We start from the raw sequence: 21,112 nt of genomic DNA on the forward strand, positions 1-21,112 counted from the left end.
GAAAGTTCAAAAATAATAGCCACTTTGATGCAGGACTAGAGCTCAAACAGTATGGTTATAAAATCATGCACCCAGAAGGTAATGTTACAGTGAGAATAATACTGCTTCATTAGTACATCAACACTCCAAGGTTGTATCTGTAATTAAACATATTTATACCACAGATAGGAGACTTTATCTGATAACTACTATTACTTCATACTGAGTAGAAGAATGCTAGAACACTTATGCTCCAAACACCTCAAGCCTACACATTGAGTTAAAGGCTAATAAGATTACTAAACATAGCAAAGGGTAGAAGTCAAGTAATTACTACAACTTATGGATATTTGAATGAAACAAATAGAAAGTGAGTGACGGGGTGGTTTTCCCCTATTAAATTTCAGTATTGCCTCCAAATTTCCAATTTTCATTTGGCTCTCCTTTAGCATGTCTCTCAACTAACTGCATGTTTAACAATGAAACTCTTATTTCACTGTGAGATGCTGAAATTCTGTGTCAACACCAGGAAGAAAACTAAATTCTGCTCTAAGATTCAAACCCAAAAAGTCCAAGTTCTAAACAAAAAATGCTGCTATTGTAAATGAGCTTTGTAATTCAATCAAAAGAATGTTCTGTGGGATTCTAGTGTTTTGAAAGATAATGAAAATTCCAGTTCAATAACCTTGTTGTACAAGAACTAACATACACTCTGAAGAAAGGAATCTGACACCAGATTTTATCCACATATTTGAAGCAGATTAAGATGAATAAACTATAGCCGATTTTGTTTTTCTGTCTGTCAAATATGTGCTGCAGTACCCAAAAAACTGGACATAATGCAGCGCCTTCACCTGAAGTCAGAAATTTCATCTTATGTTGTCCAAAATTTCTTCCTTGTGGCAGAATCATACTTAACATTTCTTCAAAACAAAGTGAATACTCCCAAATGTTTCCTTTTTTCATTAGTCTGGCTGATTATTCATGAACTTTGTGTTCTAGTATAGTGGATAGATGCAGGCCCCAGATAGCAAAGGTCATATTGGTACAGGACATTTGAGAAGAGGTACATTTATGAGAGAGAAGCTAGAACTAAGTGTCTTCTTTTGGGAACTGATATTTTGAATCCAAAAAGCTGTACATTGAGTTACTCACAAAAAGACAGTTTTCATCCTATCAAGACTCAGAATAGAACCAGAAAAATAAAGGTAAGAATCACATCAAAATTCTCCCATCCCATCTAAATGCATTTCATATGTCAGAATAAATTCCTCCTCTGTATTTGTTCCATTTACTTGTAAGTTTTATGGGGAGAGAAGAGAAAAATAATTCTCTTTTCTTTCATCCCCACTTACAAGCTAATCATTAGAAGGAATCCTAGAAAAGACAGTTTATTTCCTCACACTCACTTTTCTGTCTGTTGCATCAAATGGGGAAAAAACCAACAGTAAGCTATACATTTGTCACACATTGAGAATTTAAGGAAAAACATGATGGAGGACTTTTCGTGTTGTCAAAATGTTTTTAGTAATTCAATTAAATTAACATGAAGGAAAAGATTTAAATCAAACTTTATGAGATTCATATGTGATTATATTATGACAGGGGGAGAATTATTGCCTTTCAACATCTCTAAGATAACAGTCACCAATAAAACAGAAGTAAGAAGTTTGGGAAAGAAAACAATTTGTCAGAAGCTTTCAAAGGAAGATGCATAATTTTAGATTGTGTTGTTTTCTTCCCCTACATAAATGAAACAGGTCTATATTGTTGTGCTGTTTAACATATAAACTTACAGACATAAAACTTACAAACATATAAGCTCACAGACTTACATGGCATTCCTTTGATAGGGAGTGCCAGGTACATCACAAATACTTATGTCTTCCACCTCTTCCCTCACATTTCAGGAAACAAACTCAGAGAAAATACACTGTTTTTCTTATTTGATCCTGCATGCAAGGTGCTGGCAAGGTTTCCTGTACCACATGTTTTCAAAACAAGATTCTTCCAAATGTTTATGCTTAATAGTTATATGCAAATTGATGCTTTGACTACTGAAAGACAAAATTGCCTTCATATAGCTGCAAAGTTTGATCTATAGCAATGCAGTTTTTCTTCCTATATTCCACTTAAAAATGGATCCTAAGTTATATTTTTAGACTCTTGAAATTTTTTTCAAAATCTTAGATAAAGGAAGAAGACAATTGAGTTGAGTTATATTTGCTCAAGATAGACACAATGCATTTCCTACAGTAAGAATAAAATGTCTAGGGATAATTCTTTAATGAAGTCTTAAAGACTTGAGATCAATTTTTGAAATGGCCATGGCTGGTTTTTATCTACAATTCTTTCTGACAGAAGATCTTTGTTAAACAAAGCAAATTATAATTGCCTTTTAGTGATTTATTACAGATTGCTCACTGTCCCCCAAAACCAGTACCTTCCATAAAACAATAAAAAAAGATTATAAATAGAACATGAGGTCTTATCTTGCAAAGAACATTTTTTACTAGTTCCAGAAAATTACTGTATTTTATTACTCTTATATTTAGCTTGCAATACTGAGTTTTAAATATTTCAATAAGCATAGTTTTGCCATCTTTGACAAAATGTACACCATCTCTTGTTCACATTTTCTATTACACTGAATCATTTTATGAGCTTACCCCCAATATCTGGCCGAAGCTTATTGTCATATCCTTGAAGTAAGGAGTCCAGTATGTGAGTTACATCACCACCATGAATCTTTGGTGCAAGGACCCATGTTTTATTCACCATTAGATCTTCATCATCCTCATCATCTGCTTTATCAGCCCTATGTTGTGTGATTAAAAAAAAAAAAAAACAAGATTGGGAAAAACACAAGACAGTGAAACTGAATACACAAGAGTTGGAGAAGAAAGATAAAAAATATTTCACACTATTTAGAATAGTTTGTGCAAACACAAATGCATTCTGGTGCGAAAAGAAAGAAGCAGGCCCTTATTTACAATTTACCAACATTTTGGTTTATGATGGTGGAGATGGTAAGTGTTAATAGAGGCGTTTACACATCACCCATATAGAAAAACTCAAGCCATGAGTCAAACCCACAAAAGCAGCAGCAGGCATAATCTTACCATCAGCCTTTTCCTGTTTTAAAACAAAAGTGTAATTCCAAACCTCTTCCCTTCATGCATTTCTTTTTCAAGTGGTGCTGCTGATATTTCTAAGAGATACTTAATCCTCCTAATAGCATACCTATTGTATGCTACTTAAAAGAGCATCAACAGAATTTCCTTCCTAGTAGCCTCTGCTATATGATGTAAAAAAAGACTTGCATACTTAGTAAACTCCATTCACATTTTAAGCAAGCAAACATTACATCCATGTGCTACAACTAAGCATTAGCAGAAGCAGAAGCTGCAGACATATGCCAATTATGTATCTGTATGTCTACATGGTATAGTTAACTGAAAGGAATGGTACACCATTTTCAGACTATTTGTTAGCTGCCTATTTTATCAAGATGAAACAACTGTACAAGGAAAATAATTACACATTCATTTATTACCTATCTTTTAATTAGATAAGCAGCAATAGATAGTTAATCCCTAGATCATTAAAAAAATTGCAATACTTTGGTTGCATCTGCAAATTTACTCAGATATCACCAAAAGGTCAAGGAATGCCTGAAAGTAGTTTTCTTTCCATTTCAATCAAATGAGTATGACTTCAGTATTCCTTCAGTGCTAAAAACTGCAATCTATATTACTCATCCAGTTTATTTCAAGGAAATGCTATGGGCTTGAGGTCAAGCAAAGTGCTTGAGACTGACAGCCGCAACTGACAGTCACACAACCTACCTTCACAAATGGCCACTAGCTAGCAATTACGGAAAATATCCAGCCCCTGTAAGTCAGATCCAGTGTTAACACAAGCACAATATTCCAGTAAAAGAAAGGAATTAAATTACTATCCTTGTGCCAATTCACAATGTTCACCAAAAATAAAATGTTCCTGCTTTATTAAGGGTTCTAAATTACATAGACATATGCTGTCCTCGAAGAGTGGAAATTTTTCATTTTTACAGGAAAGAAGACCACCAGTATATTCCATTTGAAGAAAGGACAGAAACGGTCAGGAAAGGACAGAGTGAGAGTAGGCATGCCTGACTTTTATTGCAACATTTTGTGGGAATGCCTCAAACCAGTCTGTAACAGAAAGGCCTTGCACCATCTCTTGGATATCACTAGCAAGTCTCACTGAAAATCAAAACTGTCATGGCTGTGGAAACTCTCAGCAGTTCTGGCATGCCTGCTTAATTTGGGAAGTGAAATCTTGCCACAGCTCAATAGGTTTCCAGAGGATGAACAAAAGGCACTGTTCAGATATCAGAGCTTTCATACCTAGCTTGCTGCAAACAAGTTGAAAGAGTCTATTATAGCAGAAAGTAATACGCAGTCTAAATACAAGGCTCACTGACAGCTTCCATGTAACAGCCTGAAAAGTGCTTTCATTCTTTTAAATTGAAACGCACCATAAAATACTTAATCTTTACTGCACGACATAGAGAAATGTCAGATATTAAATATTTAACATTTCCCATTAGCAGGATCCCACTAATGGGAGCACTAAAACTAGGAAGCTAAGTTTTGTAAATGTACACTCTTTCTCCCTCAGAGCTACCTATTTCTTTCATGTGTTGCTGCCACACAGCTTTTTTTATTATTATTATATCTATTTATGGTCTGCTTGCACTTTTTGGCATCTAATTACTTTATAAATTAGCTTACAGTTGCTCAGAGTGCAGAGGTAATCCCAGCCTTTTTCCCAGAGGCATTAAGATGATGCGGAGTTAAAAGTTAATTTATAACTAGCTCTCTAAGGAAAGACATATAACCACCACAAACCTGAACTTCTTTTTTTCTTCCACCCCATCAACAGTAGAAAGTATAGTGAAATAAACAGAGTTCCTTACATATACAGGGCACCAAATTCTCTGGGTCACCCCAGTTATTTGCAGAGAATTTGAAGTGATTATGACACTATTTTGTTCTGCTTTAATGTTTTTTCCACAATGCTATTAAGAACTGCAGAGATGCAGCCAAAATGGAAAGTACAAGAGGTCACGCCATGACCACCTAAACCAAATAGGAGTTACAACCACAACACCTCAATTCACAGTCACTTGAATATCTTGACATTTCAAAGAGTCCTTAATTTTATTTATAGATTCACAGGACAAATCACATTGGAAAAAGATCATGAGAGGTCTCCCTAGTCCAGCCTCCTGCTCAAAGCAGGCTTGCTCTGAGGTCACAGCAGGTTGCTCATGGCTTGATCAGGTTGGTGATTGCAGACATCCAAAAATGAAGTTGCACAACCTCTCTGAGCAACCTGATTTCCACTTGGCTCTTTTCTATGATTTAATATATTTAAATAAACTGCAAATTAAGAAGAAAAAATGCAAATAAAAACAGATTTCATATTTTCACTTTTCATTTTTTTACTTTCTATCTTACTTAACTGCAGTATCTCTGGTCCTCCTCCAATTTTAAAACTCTGAACCACAAATAGGTATACAATGACGGCTTACAGAAAGCTATTAATGCAATTCCAGGGGGAGAGGGAAAAATTCCATCCCAACATCTGAGCGATTTTCCAGGCACCAGTAAATAAATCCATTTAAGAAGACAGTTTTATTAGAGGCAACATTTCTTTACTTGGTGTCTGAGAAGTCTTGGTTTAAAATGTGCATTTCTGACTATTTGCACGAAACTATTTGATTTTATCTAGGAAATACTGTACCCTGAAAAAAGTGCCAACCGCACAAAAAGAAACACAATTGACTTCTACACTAGTACACGAGGCCAACAAGAGCTTGTGACTCACTAGCCCATTTGCTAAATCGGAAAAGTAACCGACATGAATCAGGTAATAATGTAACCAAACATGGAAGACCTGAATTATTGCTGTTCTGTATGGTGAAAACAGCTATTCTCACTCTATTCCTATCTTGCCGGCCTTTTCAGAGGTGATTGACTGAGATTAAGTCATCTCACTACCTGAATACCTCAATACCATCAATACCTCAATACGTCAACACCATCTTCTAAACTTGTCTTGAAAATGTGCCCAAGATCACCAAGTGTGCAGTAAAGACTATAATATCTCTGAAATGCTGATGGCACTCAGTTCTAAGTTCTGATTCCTAAACCACAGCCACTGACGTGCAGCAACAAGACTGTGGTAAGAATGAATGATGCTGGATAGAAGAAGGAAGTGACCAGAATATACAGAAAGTCTTTTTTACACCCTTCAGTAAAGCAGAGCACAGCATCTGCCAACATGAACTGTCAATCCAGTTGGTTTGGGGGGAGTTGCACAAAGCTCCCTCAGAAGAGCACCTAGTCACGTGAAGGCAACAGGACAGGCACTGTGTACATATTCACTTCTAGGAATCTGAATTACCAATATTTGTCATGCTAAACAGATTTGAATTAGTTTATTTTAAAGACAGAAATCCCTTCAGATGTAAAAAAATCTGCAGGATCAGTTGAGATGGCGTTATCAGTCAATCGATCTTGCCAGACCATGGTCTATAAAGAAACATTCGCTTTAGAAAACATCATGGGTCAAAACTGTTAATCTTTTACCAAGTTTTGGTGTATCTCCAGCATTTTCTCCAAGGTTTGGGATGGGGTAGAAGGAAAAACAGAAGACAGCAAACTTCATTCCAAACCAGAAAATGAAATGTTAAATTCAGGTATGCCATTCAATTATTTAGTGACAGGTAACTTTACTTCTTTGCCATTAAAATAAATCTAAGAAACTTATGAAGATTAATGTCAATTAACTCTACTCCCACTTTAATGGTAGCACTATCCTGTCTCTTTCACAACCCCAAGAAGAAAGGCAAACTTAATTAAAGAGGAATTCTTTTCCCTTCCAAGTTCATCTAAAGGTTATTTCACTGTACACAGAACATAATACTTGATCATCTCTCCATTTACTGTAAAATACATTTGTTTCAGCTAAGTTCACTCACCATCTTTTTCAGAAAGTCTGGAGAGACTATGATTTAGAGCAAAAATACATGATCAAATATTAAAACATTTCTGTTCCATGGCATAGTGCTACTTTACATCTATAAATGCAGGTGCTAATTCTGATTTTAATGATTTTATAAATAAGAAAGAGACCTCACCTCTTAAGATGCTTGTTGTTGTAACACTTCATCTACCCTCATAAACTCAACTCAGTAAACTGCATGTACACAGCTACCAGCAATTAGGCAAAAAGTGCCCCCATTATGCTCTCTGTCCTTCAACTAATTGGAGACATTACCATGACTAATAAATCTCTGGGCACAAGTGACTAAGGACTAAATAAGTCTTTTCAACATCAGGCAACATGCTTCTTTTCAGACATTAATATCATAGGTTTTTGTTCTCCTTTAAATATGAGAAAAATCAGTCAAGTGACCTTTGTGTTGCAATTAACATCTGTCAAGTTATGCACTGGAACTGTCAAGTTATGAACTGGAAGAAAAATGAATATAGTGAAAGTGTTCTGACCACTATTTGCATCATGCATGTCTAAGTATTACACACAGAAGTACATGTATGGCATAAGTGAGAGTATTTAAATATAGCTATGCATCAATTTAGTTGTCCATTCCCAAGCTCCTATTCCTATCCAACAGATGGAAGGATGTCCAGTCTTCCAAGATGGATTGATTTAAAGGGAACCTGTAGACCTCTGGAAAAGAAGAGACTTGTCAAGGAACCTGAGTTATCTCTGCTGAAGCTTTAGGTGTGTGCACAAGCAACTCAATCAAGCTCTTGGTATCCGTGAGGTTGAGACAACCTTCATAGGGGCCTTGTCTATTTGGAGATAGTGATCCATCTGTACAAGAAATACTCTGATGATTATTTAATAAGGAGCAGAGTGTTTCAGATCATTTCTATGCTGACAGAGCTAAAACAAATACACTTCCTTCCTTGTTGTCTTACATATGAATGAAAACAGTAAGGTTAGTTGTGCTGCTTCATCTACCTGAGGATCTTCAGTTGCTTCAGGAGTTTTACCAACACAGGGGTAGGACACAGTGACACTTACCTAAATGATGAAACATGCCATAAGACAGCTGTTACTCATTGGCTGTGCTTCCCGGGATACATCCTTTGTCTAAATATAATGCAATTTAACCTTCATTTTGTATTACTTAAAAAAAACCCAAAACCAAACAAACAAACAAACAAAAACCCAAAAAAACCCCAACAAAAACCAAAAAATGTTTCTTGAAGTGTAAACATGACAGATTACTTTGTTAGCAATAATACTGCTTCACAGGTTTGTCAAAATAGTGCATTTAACCAGACTGGCCTTCATAACAAGTCAGTCAAGACAAGTAAGGTTCCCAGGCAAGTTTTCCAACAGATCTTCTAATCAGACACTAGCTTGCTCCAGAACACCAAGCACCATATGCTTGTATGTGGTAAAGTGTATTTCATTTCAATGTGAGGTCAGAGGTCACCTGACCTATCCAAATTCCCCACATGAAAAAAGACCTAAAGCCCTGCTGAAAAGCTAAACATGGTCACTGACACACCTATCTCCAGAGTCAGACATTTGTACAGAGACTGGTGATGATTCTAGTTCAGAAGACAAAAATGCAAGTACTTAGTCGTGTCATGGGAATGACCAAGGCACAGGACCAGGTGGAGATGAAAATCTGAACTCTGGCAGGATGATAAGTTTAAGAAATGCCTGAAGCAGAGAAAAGTTCCTTAAATACAGAGAAAAATGCAACTTCAATGTGGAACGAATGAGTAATTACTCTCATGTCAGAAATTTAAATTATATATTTGCATATGTTCTTGAATCTTCTTAAGATAAAACATGGATGTCAGATAGACTTTTAGTATCCTCAGAAGCTGAGAATTTACCAGCACTCCCTCAGGTATGCAAATACAACTCTCAAATAGTAAAAATAATTAGGACCACATAGTCATGACTCATAAAATAGAACTCAATTCCATTTTTCCAGAAAATACTTTCTTGAAAGCTCACTATCACTGCTAGCTGTCAGTAGTGGATGGTTTAAACATCTCTCAAGACTTATCTTGCAGACTTTATGGCTGACTTCATAGTCATCAGTTCTGTTACAATTCTGTGGAAGTGAACTCTTGCATTTCATCACCAGCATCTTCACTGATATGCTTTATGTGTCACAGAAATTTTCTGGGAAAATAAAAGTAACTGCAAGCAAAAAAATACAGCCACTGAAAATGGGTGTCCAAAAAGCATTACTTACTCCTTGTAATCCTGTGGGATATAGAGCCACTGATATTACAGTCCTTCCTCTTTATCCTTATCTAAACTGGTTTAGACATTCTCTTGACAAAAATCTCTTTTCCCCCATCCATTCCACCTCCAACATTTTCATCAATTTTCCTCCCTTTCTTCCTTGCCAGACTTGGGCATATTCTTTTGTGTGTCAAAATGTATTTCTCTCTCCCACTGAAGTATGTTTTACTTATTCCTTATATCTTTTTTCCAGTACACGGACCACATACTGTTAGGCTGATTCTTCTTCTGAATACACAGTGCCTGGTGCTCTTTGTTTTATTTAATATTTGTCTGGCTGTTTATAATTTCCTGCCCTGCCTTTTCTTTCCCTTCTTCTTCCTTGGTGTTTAGTGAAGGGATTAACTTGGACATTAATTATCACGGAAAAGTGTGGAAAAAATACTAGGAATTCCTACACAGAAACATTTCAACACTAAATTAGAAGTATAAGCTACACAGGGAAGTTCACTTGGTATTAAATAATTCAATTTTTGTTGCAAAAAAATGAACAATTATAGCAACAACAGAATAAAAACATGCACCTCTGTTGTTCACTGCCTGCAACAAAGTGTTGCCTATGTATCTGAGTGTTTGGACTATAAACCTTGTGATATCTTCATATATATCACAAGTCTTGGGTGATTAAGATCTTTTGAGTCATTACATCTTTAAAGCACATCTCTGAAGGGTATTTTCTCCAACACACAATAACTTCAGTCCAACTAATTTTAATTGCAGTGATACCTTCACTTAAAAGTATTATCACATTTCTCATAAAATCTTCAACATCTTTGTGATACTTATATATTAAAAACTAATTCAAAATTACTGAGCAATAAAACCAGACTTAACTCTGAGCACTGAATAAAGGCACAATCTGACTGCAAAGAATATTTATGGAAAGGTGGATTTTTAACAAGAAGAACAACAGATACTATTAAAGCTATCATCTGGGAGAACAATTTTGTTCGGAGATCCACACAAATTGCTCTTCTCCAAGTCAATTCTCACATAATACTGCATACTGTTTGAAATTACACTGGTCAAATGCTATTAATTCAAATGGATTTTATAGATCTCACAAAATTGTCATAAAGACTCAAAGCATCTCAGATATCCTTTATCCATCAGTCTTCTCTCATAATACAAAGTTTATCTTCTCTCCTTGAAAGTTCATCCAAACCCTGATATGGTCAGACCATTGTAACTGTCGCCTCTACTCCTATCAAGCTGCAGTCCAGAAATCAATTGACAATTTTTCTCACATCTGTCTAGCCAAGTACAGGTAATTCTCTGCTCCACTTCAGAGCTGCTAGATTCTCAGACATATTCAGCTTGATTAGTACAGCAATCTTACTTTGACCATGTCATTATCTCCCTATGTGATGACAAAAATACTCAGTTTTGTAGACCTGAGGCAGAAAACTACCTGTTTCTACAAATCTCTTTTTGTGCTACACAATAGAGAGCAAGCAATTTGCACAAGTAGCAAAACAAAATAAAAAATATAAGCTGATTTCTGCAATTTTCCAGACAAATTATTAGTTTTCACATAAAATTTAGAAGGGATCTTGAGAAGTTTACTTCTAGTCAAAGGGCTGATTCTGAATTTAGACCAGGGTGCTTGCCTAATCCAGCTGGTATATAAAATTCCATGGAAAGACATCCCAAACCTTCACTGGACATCTTGGTCGGCTGTTCAATTATCTTCCTAACGATTTTTTTCTTTATATCTAGTTGAGATTTCCCTGTTGTAATTCATCACCATTGTTTCTCATTTTCTTTCCATGAACCACTAGGAAGTGCCTACCCCTGTTTTCTGGATTGTCTCCCAGTAAATGCTGGGAACTGATGCTGAATCCACACAAAGTCATCTTTTCTCCAGTCAAATCAGCCTTGCGTCTTAGGACAGGTGCTCCTGCTTGACCAGCTTGGTATCCTCTCCTGAGCTCCCTCCAGTTTAAACCCTGAACGAGATGCAGTATCTACATGCAGTGTTCACAAGTGATGAGCAGAGTGAGACAGTCAATTTCCTCAACTTCCTGAATGTGTACCTGACCCCACAGCACAGGAGGCTGCTAGTCCTCCCTGATGCCAAGGTGCCATGCTCTCCAACAGCAAGTCCAGGTCCTTTTGGAAGAGCTGCTCCCCAGCTAGCTACCTCCAGTCCTGCTGAGGGAGACTTTCCATTCAGCTGCAAGACTTTAGCACTCATCCTTGATGGATTTTATAATGTTCCTGTCAACCCCTTACCCCAGGCTCTCCTGCTCCCTCAGAACAGCCCTGCCTGCAAACATATGAACTTGGTAAAAAAGTACTATTTCAAGATGGAAAAAAAATGTCCTCAAGAAACATTATGCTAAAATCATTATTCCTGATGCTCTGAGCAGTTCTTGCTCCACCCCAGACAAAGCAGGAAATAGGACATAGTTCTCACTTCTCTTTCCTTGCAGCAATAATTTCACTTTCTGACTACAAACTTGAAGAACATGTTGTATGATGTCTTTTCACAGAATCATGGAACCATTTCATTTGGAAAAGACCTCTGAGACCATCAAGTCCAACCTTTGACCGATCATCACCTTGTCAACTAGACCATTGCATCAAGTACCACAGAGTTGTTTCTTAAACACTTCCAGGGAGTGACTCTACCACCACCCAGCGCAGCCCTTCCAATGCTTAACACCCCTTTCTGGGAACAAATTCATCCCAATGTGCAACCTGAACCTCCCCTGGCACAGTCTGAGGCCATTTCCTCTTGTCCTGTCTCTAGCTGCCTGAGAGAAGAGGTTGACCCCCATTTTACAACCTCCTTTCCGGCAGTGATAAGGGGCCCCCTGAGCCTCCTTTTCTCCAGGCTAAACAACCCCAGCTTCTTCAGCTACTCCTCACAGGACTTGAACTCTAGATCTTTCACCAGCTCCATTGCCCTTCTTTGGACACACTCTACCACCTCAATCTTTTTTCTCATAATGAGGGGCCCAGAACTGAACACAGGACTTGAGGTGCAATCTTGCTTTCTCAGTTGGTAAGTTTTACCTTCTTTGAGGGTTTTGGTCATATCATGCAATCAAATAACCAGAATGTGAACAACCATAGTGCATTGTTCATCTAGACAAAGCAGCAGCAAACAAATGAAGACTTGGACAGAAGGTAAGAGGATAACAAAGTAAATTATAAAACCTAAGTAGATATAACTGAAGAGCGACAACAGGTATTAAATAAAGGTCAAAATATCCCCAAACTGCTAAGGAAGAACCTAGTGTTGATAACTTCTCTGGATATGTGAAACACATACTAACCATGGCAGTACCAGATCTCCTGGAAGTTTCAGACTGATCATTACACAAAGACACAAAGACAGGAACACATAAATCCATGTGTCACACGTCAGCACACCGTTCACACATTATCAACACTTGACTAATGAAAGGTTAATTGCCATCAAATTCAAAATGAGCAGATACACTGTTGATGGGCTAAGCGCTTTGATCCAAGATACACTTTCCACAGTGAAACTAGACTTAAAATAAACCTTTGATAAATGAATGCTGAGAACCATAACCTCAAAAAAAAGATGTTAACCTAATTAAATGCCATTCCACACTAACTATAAAATTCACCAAATTGCAAAGTCAATTTTCTACCTTAAAATATCACCAGCATTTAAAAAAATATATCAAATGAGCAATCCTTTATACGGCATTTCCAGTCATTTAAGCTGATGGTATTTCAGCACATCCATTTGAACATTTGCTCTCACACAATTCATCACATATTTCCTACAAAATCTTCAGGTGACAAGAAATCTACTACAACCCTTCACAAAACCAAACTTATTTGAAATTGTTCCAAATTCTCCTACACATGTGAGCAGGTGCCATCCTCCTCCAACAAGAGCCAAAGAAATATGCATGGACTGACACAGCAACAGAACCAGAGAATTGCATTTAATTGCACACTGTAATTGCAGCACACAAGTAAATTCAGCTTGAAATTACAGAAAAAGTCATGCAACTACAATAACTAAGCAATGACAACATGTACCCCCTAGAAATACAATTAATAGGCTCTACTGAAATTTTAGTGTAAAATTAGGCAATTATGGACTAATCCAAAGGTCAGTTAAGTTAATGAATAATTGTATAGAAAGGTGAATATATTCTGTAAGGCCTAATGGAAATACCTAAACCATGTAATCAAAAGCTTGCTGTCTCTCTCTATGCACAAAATTGTCTTCTCTGATGCTGTGTATTACATTACACATATCTTTAAAACAGAAGAATTACACCTCTTGTTAGATGGTGACTAAAATTTATGGTAGTCAGAGTTGTCTCCTGCTGCACACAACCCACAGGCCACCAGTTGCATGGCCCTCACTGGCAAAGCAAGAACCTAAGGTACAGGTCCAAAAGTCACCTGCAGCAGGTCTGACACAACCCAATCCATATCCAATGGCTGGATGGTGATGATATAAAGAACTCCTCTCCTCCAGAGAAAACACTGAGGACCCTTTATTTTAAGAAAAATCTACATAATTTATTCTGCATGCAAATTAAACACTGGACAATGAAATTTAAAAAAAATTGTGATTTACAATGACTGTTTACCACCTAAAGAGACACTTGATGCTACAATTTTTACTAATATAAATTCTATCCAGTCAAACTTTATTTAGAGAGAAAAATTGGACAAAAATACTACATTACTACTACCAATAATAACACTTAATCCCTCATGGTACACTGCCTTAAACAAGAAGAAAACCGCATTAAAGAAAAGGACTAACAATCTATTTGAGACATCAAATAATTTAATCCAAAGGGGATGTATCCCTTTTGTCCTACCTCAGATTTTTCCTATCCACTCTGTCTGTCTTCCTTAAAACAAAGAAAAATTGCTGCATATAAATTTAGAAACACAGAATTAGCCATTCACACCTTACCAGATATGAATGTAGTGACACAGAAAAGGATTTGACAACCAAGGCAAAAAGAACATGAGTTACACCTGAACAATATTGGAGCTAATCCTGTGAGACAGTATCTGAGCAGTATGAAGTAGCAGTGAAGCAATGTTCTGAGTGTATCTCTTCTTTAGACAAAAAAAATGGAAAGCACTTAAAAGTGGTCAAGCAAATAATTAAATATTTTTTGAAGAAATGTAGGTATCTCAGTTAACTTATAAATGTGAGAGGAGAATGTAAGCAGCTATCAAGCTGTCTCTTAAACTACAGGTACAAGGGATGTGCTTCAATGATTAGTTTATATGACTCCAGCATGGCTAAACCCAATTCAGTGAACATTTCCACTCTGCATAGAGTGTCTCCAATCATGGCACATTTGTATAAAACTTTCATTTTGGACTAGATCATTCATCCTGCAACAACTCCTTGGAATCTAACCATACTGGAGCTTCCTGTTGTCCTGAGGTGAGGAAGTTTCTACAACATATTATGAAAGACTAGGCTGGAAAGAGAAATGCACCAGGATGTTTTCTGACCAAAATGCTGATTCCTTTAAGAATTTTTGGGATTCACTTGAGATGCTCTGAGTTCTTGTCAGGGCAAAACTTGGTAGAGGCAATCAGAACAAGGAGGAGCTTTGATGACTGGTTATCTTGTTGAAGAGCAGATGGAGGCAGACCACACTCTGCTCCTGAAGAGCAGCTGTAGCCACTGGTCTACAAAGAGATGGACATGGGAATCCAGGGGCTGAGACAGGTGTAGCAGGTTACACCGAGAACAGAAGATCCACTGGCTGGAAGCCAGAGAAAGCTCAGACTAGAAACACTGTATAATATTTCATCAGATTCCTCCTCATCAAGCCTGTGCACAGGGACTTAGTTAAACTAAAGGAGCAAACCTGATAGAGACGCCAGGGTAAATTCTCCAGTTTTGTTTAGCCTCTTATACATTCTTATGTAAGACCAGATTATCTCAACAGATCCTACTGATTGGAAAATCCCCAATTAAAGCATATTTTACAAACTATTTATTTCCATCATATCCATATCACTTAAACTGCCCTCTTCTTTGAAATAAGTTCTGTTCTGATGAACTCCTGATGACCATCCTAATCTCTCTAGTTACCTCTATTAGTTCAGTGTTGCTCCACGATTTACCATTTTAGAATATATAGAATTCCATTATATATAATCAATTTTTTACATAGGCCTGTAGACCACCAAACTTACCCCACTATTTTCAGTCTTAAATAATATTTGAATGTGTAAAAATGCCAAATTGGTACTTCTGTGTCATCTCCAGATTAATACAGTTACATCTGAATCACTCTGTTAAAATTATTACTATTCAGAGGAATTGTTAGGAAATAAAAGTTAGCGTCATTGTCATCCACCAGCCTTTGAAAGGTTCCTGTCAGTGTGTTACAGTCATTTGTAATTAGTACTTGTCTCTGCTGCTCTTTACCAACTAAGTTATGATATTGTTATTTTACTCATGCACATGATCAATTTAGGAGGCAGTGCAAGAAAGAGTGATGCAGGTAATTCAAAAAGTGCTACTCTCTTCTATCAAAAATGGTACTACAAAAGGGGTTTGAGATGACCACTTTTTGTTTTCTGTGAATTCAACACATATGACTCTTTTAGTTTATATATGTGTATGATAGCCCAAACCAAAGCAACTCACTATCAAACAGTGCACATACCTAGTCCATTTAAGTGGTCCTACCTACTAGGTGTTCTCTTTGACCCAGATTAAGACAATTCATCTAGAGCTTCAAAGAAAAAACACCTATTCTCCTGAACCCCTTGTAATCTACTCTGTAGACAGACTTCTGTATTCAGAAAAAGAAGCTGAACAAGCTCAACAAGTGCTCACCTGTAAACTTTTCTATCCAGCTCAAAAAGGCTTGAATTTGCAGCAAAGGTGTCTTTTTTAACATTAGGCATATTTAACAAACAGGTAGCTAAAAGTAAATGAAAATTTGTTTCAATTTGCTGAGAGCCTTTTCTTTATTTAACAGATTGACATAGTTTGAAGGTTTCCTTGAAACCACTGTAAGAAGATTATGTGCAAAGAATATAAGTATTTCTCAATATTTAGGTCTCTTTAAACTTTATACCAACAGAAGAAAATATTAACAAACTTTCAATAAAATAAAACTGTATTTTAAACCACTGGGACTGCTGAATAACAAGTTCTTTGTTGTCACATCATGAACAAAGCACATAAGAGTGAGGATAATAATGAATAAACATCACAGATGTTCAAATGAAACAGTAAATCACTATTATCAAGCACTAAGAAACCAACATTGTTATGACAAGCTTAACTCTGATCCAGGAATTTATATGAGAGGAAAACGTAGGCTGTATTATATATTTCCCTAACAGATACTTTGAAAAGAAAATATCACTTGACATTTTTACCTGCTGACAGTTGCATTTCAATAGAGCATTTATAATTGCTTTTAAAACATCAGATTACAAAATGAAAGGGAAGATACAGCCAAAATTAAGTTAAGCTTAAAATATACTTTTAGGCATGCTGACCAGCACATACCATTTAAAGAAGTACAAATTAGAAGAAAAGTTACAGTTATGGTGTACCTGTATGGGTGGAACTAAGAAAATAACATTAATTATATTGTCAGTTCTTATGCTCTGCCTATCAATTATCTGTTTATTTGAATTCAACAAGAATAATGGGTTTGTCAAACATTTAGGACGGCAGTGACTGCTGGGTAAGTACTCTTTCCCTGCACACATCTTGTAGAAAGGCTCACGGCCCAATTTCTGCTACACAAGAGATATCTGCGATTGACAAAAGTAGTCCTTCAAAATACTGACCCATGAAATTCCATCAAGTGCATTGGCCATTCTGATCTGTTAGTTCTGAAGGTGAAGAACTGGAGGTAAACAATTGTTTTATGGGAAAGAGTTCCCACACTTTGGTGTGGGAAGTTTGGTGTAATGTCATGGAACAGCTTTTGGGGGAGTATCTGAAAAGATACTTGGTTGGGCTCAACTTCCAGTGCCGTTGCTTAGGCTTTAGCTCCATTTGTTGCAGCTGAAGCCACTTTATTCATACTCAGCACAAAGTACTTTGTGTATACATGCAGACTAAAAGTGATGCAATTTGCATCCTTTAAAAAACATGTGTTGAAAAAGCAGACTGGCTCCTGTAAGATAGTTTTAGAAAAACTGGCAGAGCTGGTGCAGCCTGGTCTACTCCTGAGAAAAAGCATTATCCTGTGTTTTAGTCTGAGCTTCAAGGAAAATCTTGGGCTGAAACTATAGAGAGGCATCCAAAGAAGCAGAAAAATAGTATTTCCATCCTGCTATCTAGCAGACTTTAAAGAGTGCCAAAGGTCCTAAGATCCCCGCAAGCACCCTTGAATTGCAATGCACTACATACCAGAGAATCATGATCTGCAACACATGTCCATCTGAGGTCACTTAAAAGAAAAAAAAAGGAGAGGGGGGATATCTTTCAAACACCATTTTTCCATGTAGCCTCTGAAAAAAAAGTCAAGGTTGAAAACAGTTGATTCAGATACATGGATATTCATACCAAAAGTTCCCTTTTATCAGAGATGTCCTGGAACACAGAACAAAACAATGCATGTAAGTTACCTCTTTTTCTCACTTCATAACAACTTATTTATAAATGATAATGTTAATGAGATGCATCCATAGTATTCTACACCTAGTTTTATAATCCCAACCACAGTCTGACAAGCAAAGCAAAAAATATCTTTTTTAGCTAGTTCTCCCCCTTTGTAACAAAGTCTTTGAACTGATAAATTAGCATGCATATTCTTTTCTCTCAAACCACTTGATAATTTCTTTCACACCTGAGGTACACTACGATCATTAAGAAACATTCTGAAGATGCACAGCTGCACTGGTATCATTTTCATCAATGCCTTTGGAAAACATTTCCATAATTTATCAAGGTTTTAAAAGACACAGGTAAAGAAAAGTATAATCAGTGTTTTTTCTACTAGGATAACACAGCAGCCTTCTGAAGATGAGAGATGTGATGAGATCAACATACCTCACACATCATTCAGTGTGGGGAAAGGGTCTAGAGTATGATGGACTTAAAAAAATCTTTAATACATTTTTTCCCTTTTTTCATTTTTTTTTTTTTGCGCCAGCCTTTACACGAGACATTTTTATATCCTCTGGAATGATAACTTCATCTTTCATTTAAAAGAAACACACACTGAGCAACAGTCAAATACCCTTTATTTATACCTAAAGTGCTGCTTTGTGATTTTTATGAGTGTAACCTGTGGAATGGCTCACATTAGCTCCGCACCATTAATGGAGTTGAATTACCACACTGCTTTTCGTTGTTATGGGTACTAATAACACATGTACACAGCTGTACCAAACTGTTATTTCTCCAGAGGTCTCCAGCTCAATTTTCTAACTCTCTCTTAAAACGCACGTTTCCAACTTCTGGGACTTGAGCAGCTGCCCTGCTCCATCCCACGCGTGAGCCCGATCCCTCTCCCGAGCGCTGCGGCGGCAGGAGCCGGTGCCGTGCGGGAGCCCCGGCACAGGTCCCGCTGCCGCGATGGGTGCCCCGCAGCAGCAGCCGCAGGGGCGGCAGCGCCAGCCGCGCTCCGGGCCCCTCTCCCCGCAGCCGCCGGCGGGGACGCGGGGAGCTGGGCGCGCCGGGCCTCCCTCGGCATGGGGGCACTGTCCCCAGCACCGAGCCGAGCCTGGACTTACCAACCCGCCCAGCGATCAAGTGGGATGCGGCTGAAGTTTTACTTTGCCGGTGCCGGCTCCCGCCGCAGCCGCCGGCGGGAGCCACAGCGGCAGCATCGACACCTTTTCTGGTTGAAGTTTGGCGGCGCAACACGCCGCCTCTCCCGCTCCTGCCCCTGCCCCTGCCCCCGCGCGGAGCCCCAGCCCAGCCTGGGGTGCGATTCGCAGGTGCCGAGTCGCGGCGGGGCAGGTGCGGCTCCCCGCCGTACTCACCCGCTGCCCAGGCGCACGGTCAGCAGCAGCAGCAGCAGCCGGGCCCCGCGGCGGCGGATCCAGCGGGGCGCGGGGCCCCCCCATGCATCCATGAGCGTGAAGGCGCTCTCCCTTGCCCGAGTTTTCTCCGGAGAGCCTGGGAAATTGCGACCCTACCGATCCCACCACCCCCCGGCACACGGCAGGGAGAGGGAGGGGAGGGAAGGGAAGGGGAAAAAAAAATAAAATAAAATAAAACACCCAAACAGGTAGAAACCCACTCTGCAAGGACTGAGCAACTCGCCCAATAGGCTCATCAGGTTGCTTCATAAATTATCCTAAAAACTGCTGGACGAATCAATCCCTAGCAGAGGTGGAGCCTCCTTTACTAGAAGGGAAACATGCCTGGGAAAAAGGGTGGCATTGATTTGATATTTTTCTCCAAAGAGGGAAATGAAATAGACCTTACGTATGTACATATACATGTAAATATAAATAGGCTAAATGTATCAAATGTTAAATACATGTTTAAAGCTACATATATGCATTTAAAAATTTCTAATTTTGAAGCTACTCAGAGGGCGACTCTCCGAGAGGCAGCCGGTCCGGTCCTCCCTGCCTAGCGGAGACCCGCAGCCGGGAGCGGAAGCGCCGGGGGATGTGCACGGGCACCCGGGGGGACTGCGCGTCTCTACGTCCGGCACGGTCGAGATTTTGAGGGGGGCGGCCCTAGCCGCGGGGAAGGGGGCATCCGCCATCCCCTCGTTCGTGCCCAGGAGAGGGAGCACACCCCTCCAGCCGCAGTCTCTGAGGCCGTGCTGGAGGCGGGCGGCGTGCCGGGCGCGCAAGGGCGGCCGCGGGAATTGCGCGCCGCGGAGCCGCGAGCGGCGCAGGCTCGGCGGCTGCAGGCGGCTCTGCGCGGCCGCGGAGCGCCCCGGGGGGACGGGCGGGGGGCGGCCGATGCGCCGTGCTGCGCTGTGAGATGCGCCAGGGCATGCAAAACGCAAGGGTATGGGGGTTTTCTTCTTTTTTCATTCTTGTCTCCTCTCGGCTGCTCCCTCCTCCCGGTCTCTCTCCGAAGATGTAGGCGGGAAAGTAGCCAGACAAGCCTCCCAGCAGCCCCGCACAAACACACCCGAACGGGAGGCAGAAAAGCACCGCGGCCGCGGCAGAGACCACGGGTTCCGCGCTCGCAGGCTTTGCCCGGCCGTGCGGGCGAGTGGGCACGTCCCGGCGGGACCAGCGCTTAGATAACGCATATTTCTCCTCTCGGCTTCAGGCTGTCACCAACCCAAATCCCTGGCCCCGCCGATGCCCTTGCTGGCAGCTCTCTATAGGGCACTTACGGAATAACCTGTGCACCGAGTTCTCGGTGGAAGTAGCAAACCGTTTTACAGCCATCATCATCATCCTCCTTTGAGCCAAGTTGTCACTGTACAGAAATGTAGATAATCCCCCATCCAGTGGTTCTTCCTATGAAAGGCAGTGTTATGTCTTCTTTACACATCATCATCTGGTTATTATTTTATATATACAGCTTACTGCTTTAACGGTTAAAGAAGCTCACCATGCTTCAGAGAGCTGCAGTACATTAAATGAAAATTCAACAACTTGAAAATTAATAGCCAGTCCTGGGGGTACTGGCAGACGGTAAAGGCACATATTATTGCATGACCTGAGGTCTCTTTACTGGTGGATTAACACAGCAGGCAGCATCCTAGCATGATGGCAAAGGCATGAGCTCAGAGCATATGCATTTATTACAGAGTAAGTGCAGAAGCAGCTCCTCTGCTGCAGCTGGTGGCACTAGCTCCAAGAACCAGGATTGCTGTCCCTCTCAGCAAGACAATGA

At 39.3% G+C, this 21,112-nt stretch overlaps 1 protein-coding gene across 3 annotated transcripts in view; it reads right to left on the bottom strand.

Moving 5' to 3' along the window:
* The window catches only part of GABRG1 (gamma-aminobutyric acid type A receptor subunit gamma1), a 54,893-nt gene extending 34,008 nt beyond the window's left edge, over positions 1–20,885 (bottom strand). The window contains exons 1-2 of one of the 3 annotated variants that reach the window (XM_038134865.1): positions 19,282–20,885; positions 2,649–2,797 (exon numbers count right to left, since the gene is read on the bottom strand). In XM_038134865.1, the coding sequence (XP_037990793.1) occupies positions 2,649–2,678 (30 nt within the window). In that variant the 5' untranslated portion in view covers positions 2,679–2,797; positions 19,282–20,885. Of the gene's footprint in view, positions 1–2,648; positions 2,798–19,281 lie in introns of those variants that run through there. The other 2 variants (XM_038134864.1, XM_038134868.1) reach the window with 2 other exon arrangements.
* Positions 20,886–21,112: the final 227 nt, after the last annotated feature.

The sequence above is a fragment of the Motacilla alba genome, chromosome 4, assembly GCF_015832195.1.
Source record: "Motacilla alba alba isolate MOTALB_02 chromosome 4, Motacilla_alba_V1.0_pri, whole genome shotgun sequence".
NCBI lineage: Eukaryota > Metazoa > Chordata > Aves > Passeriformes > Motacillidae > Motacilla > Motacilla alba.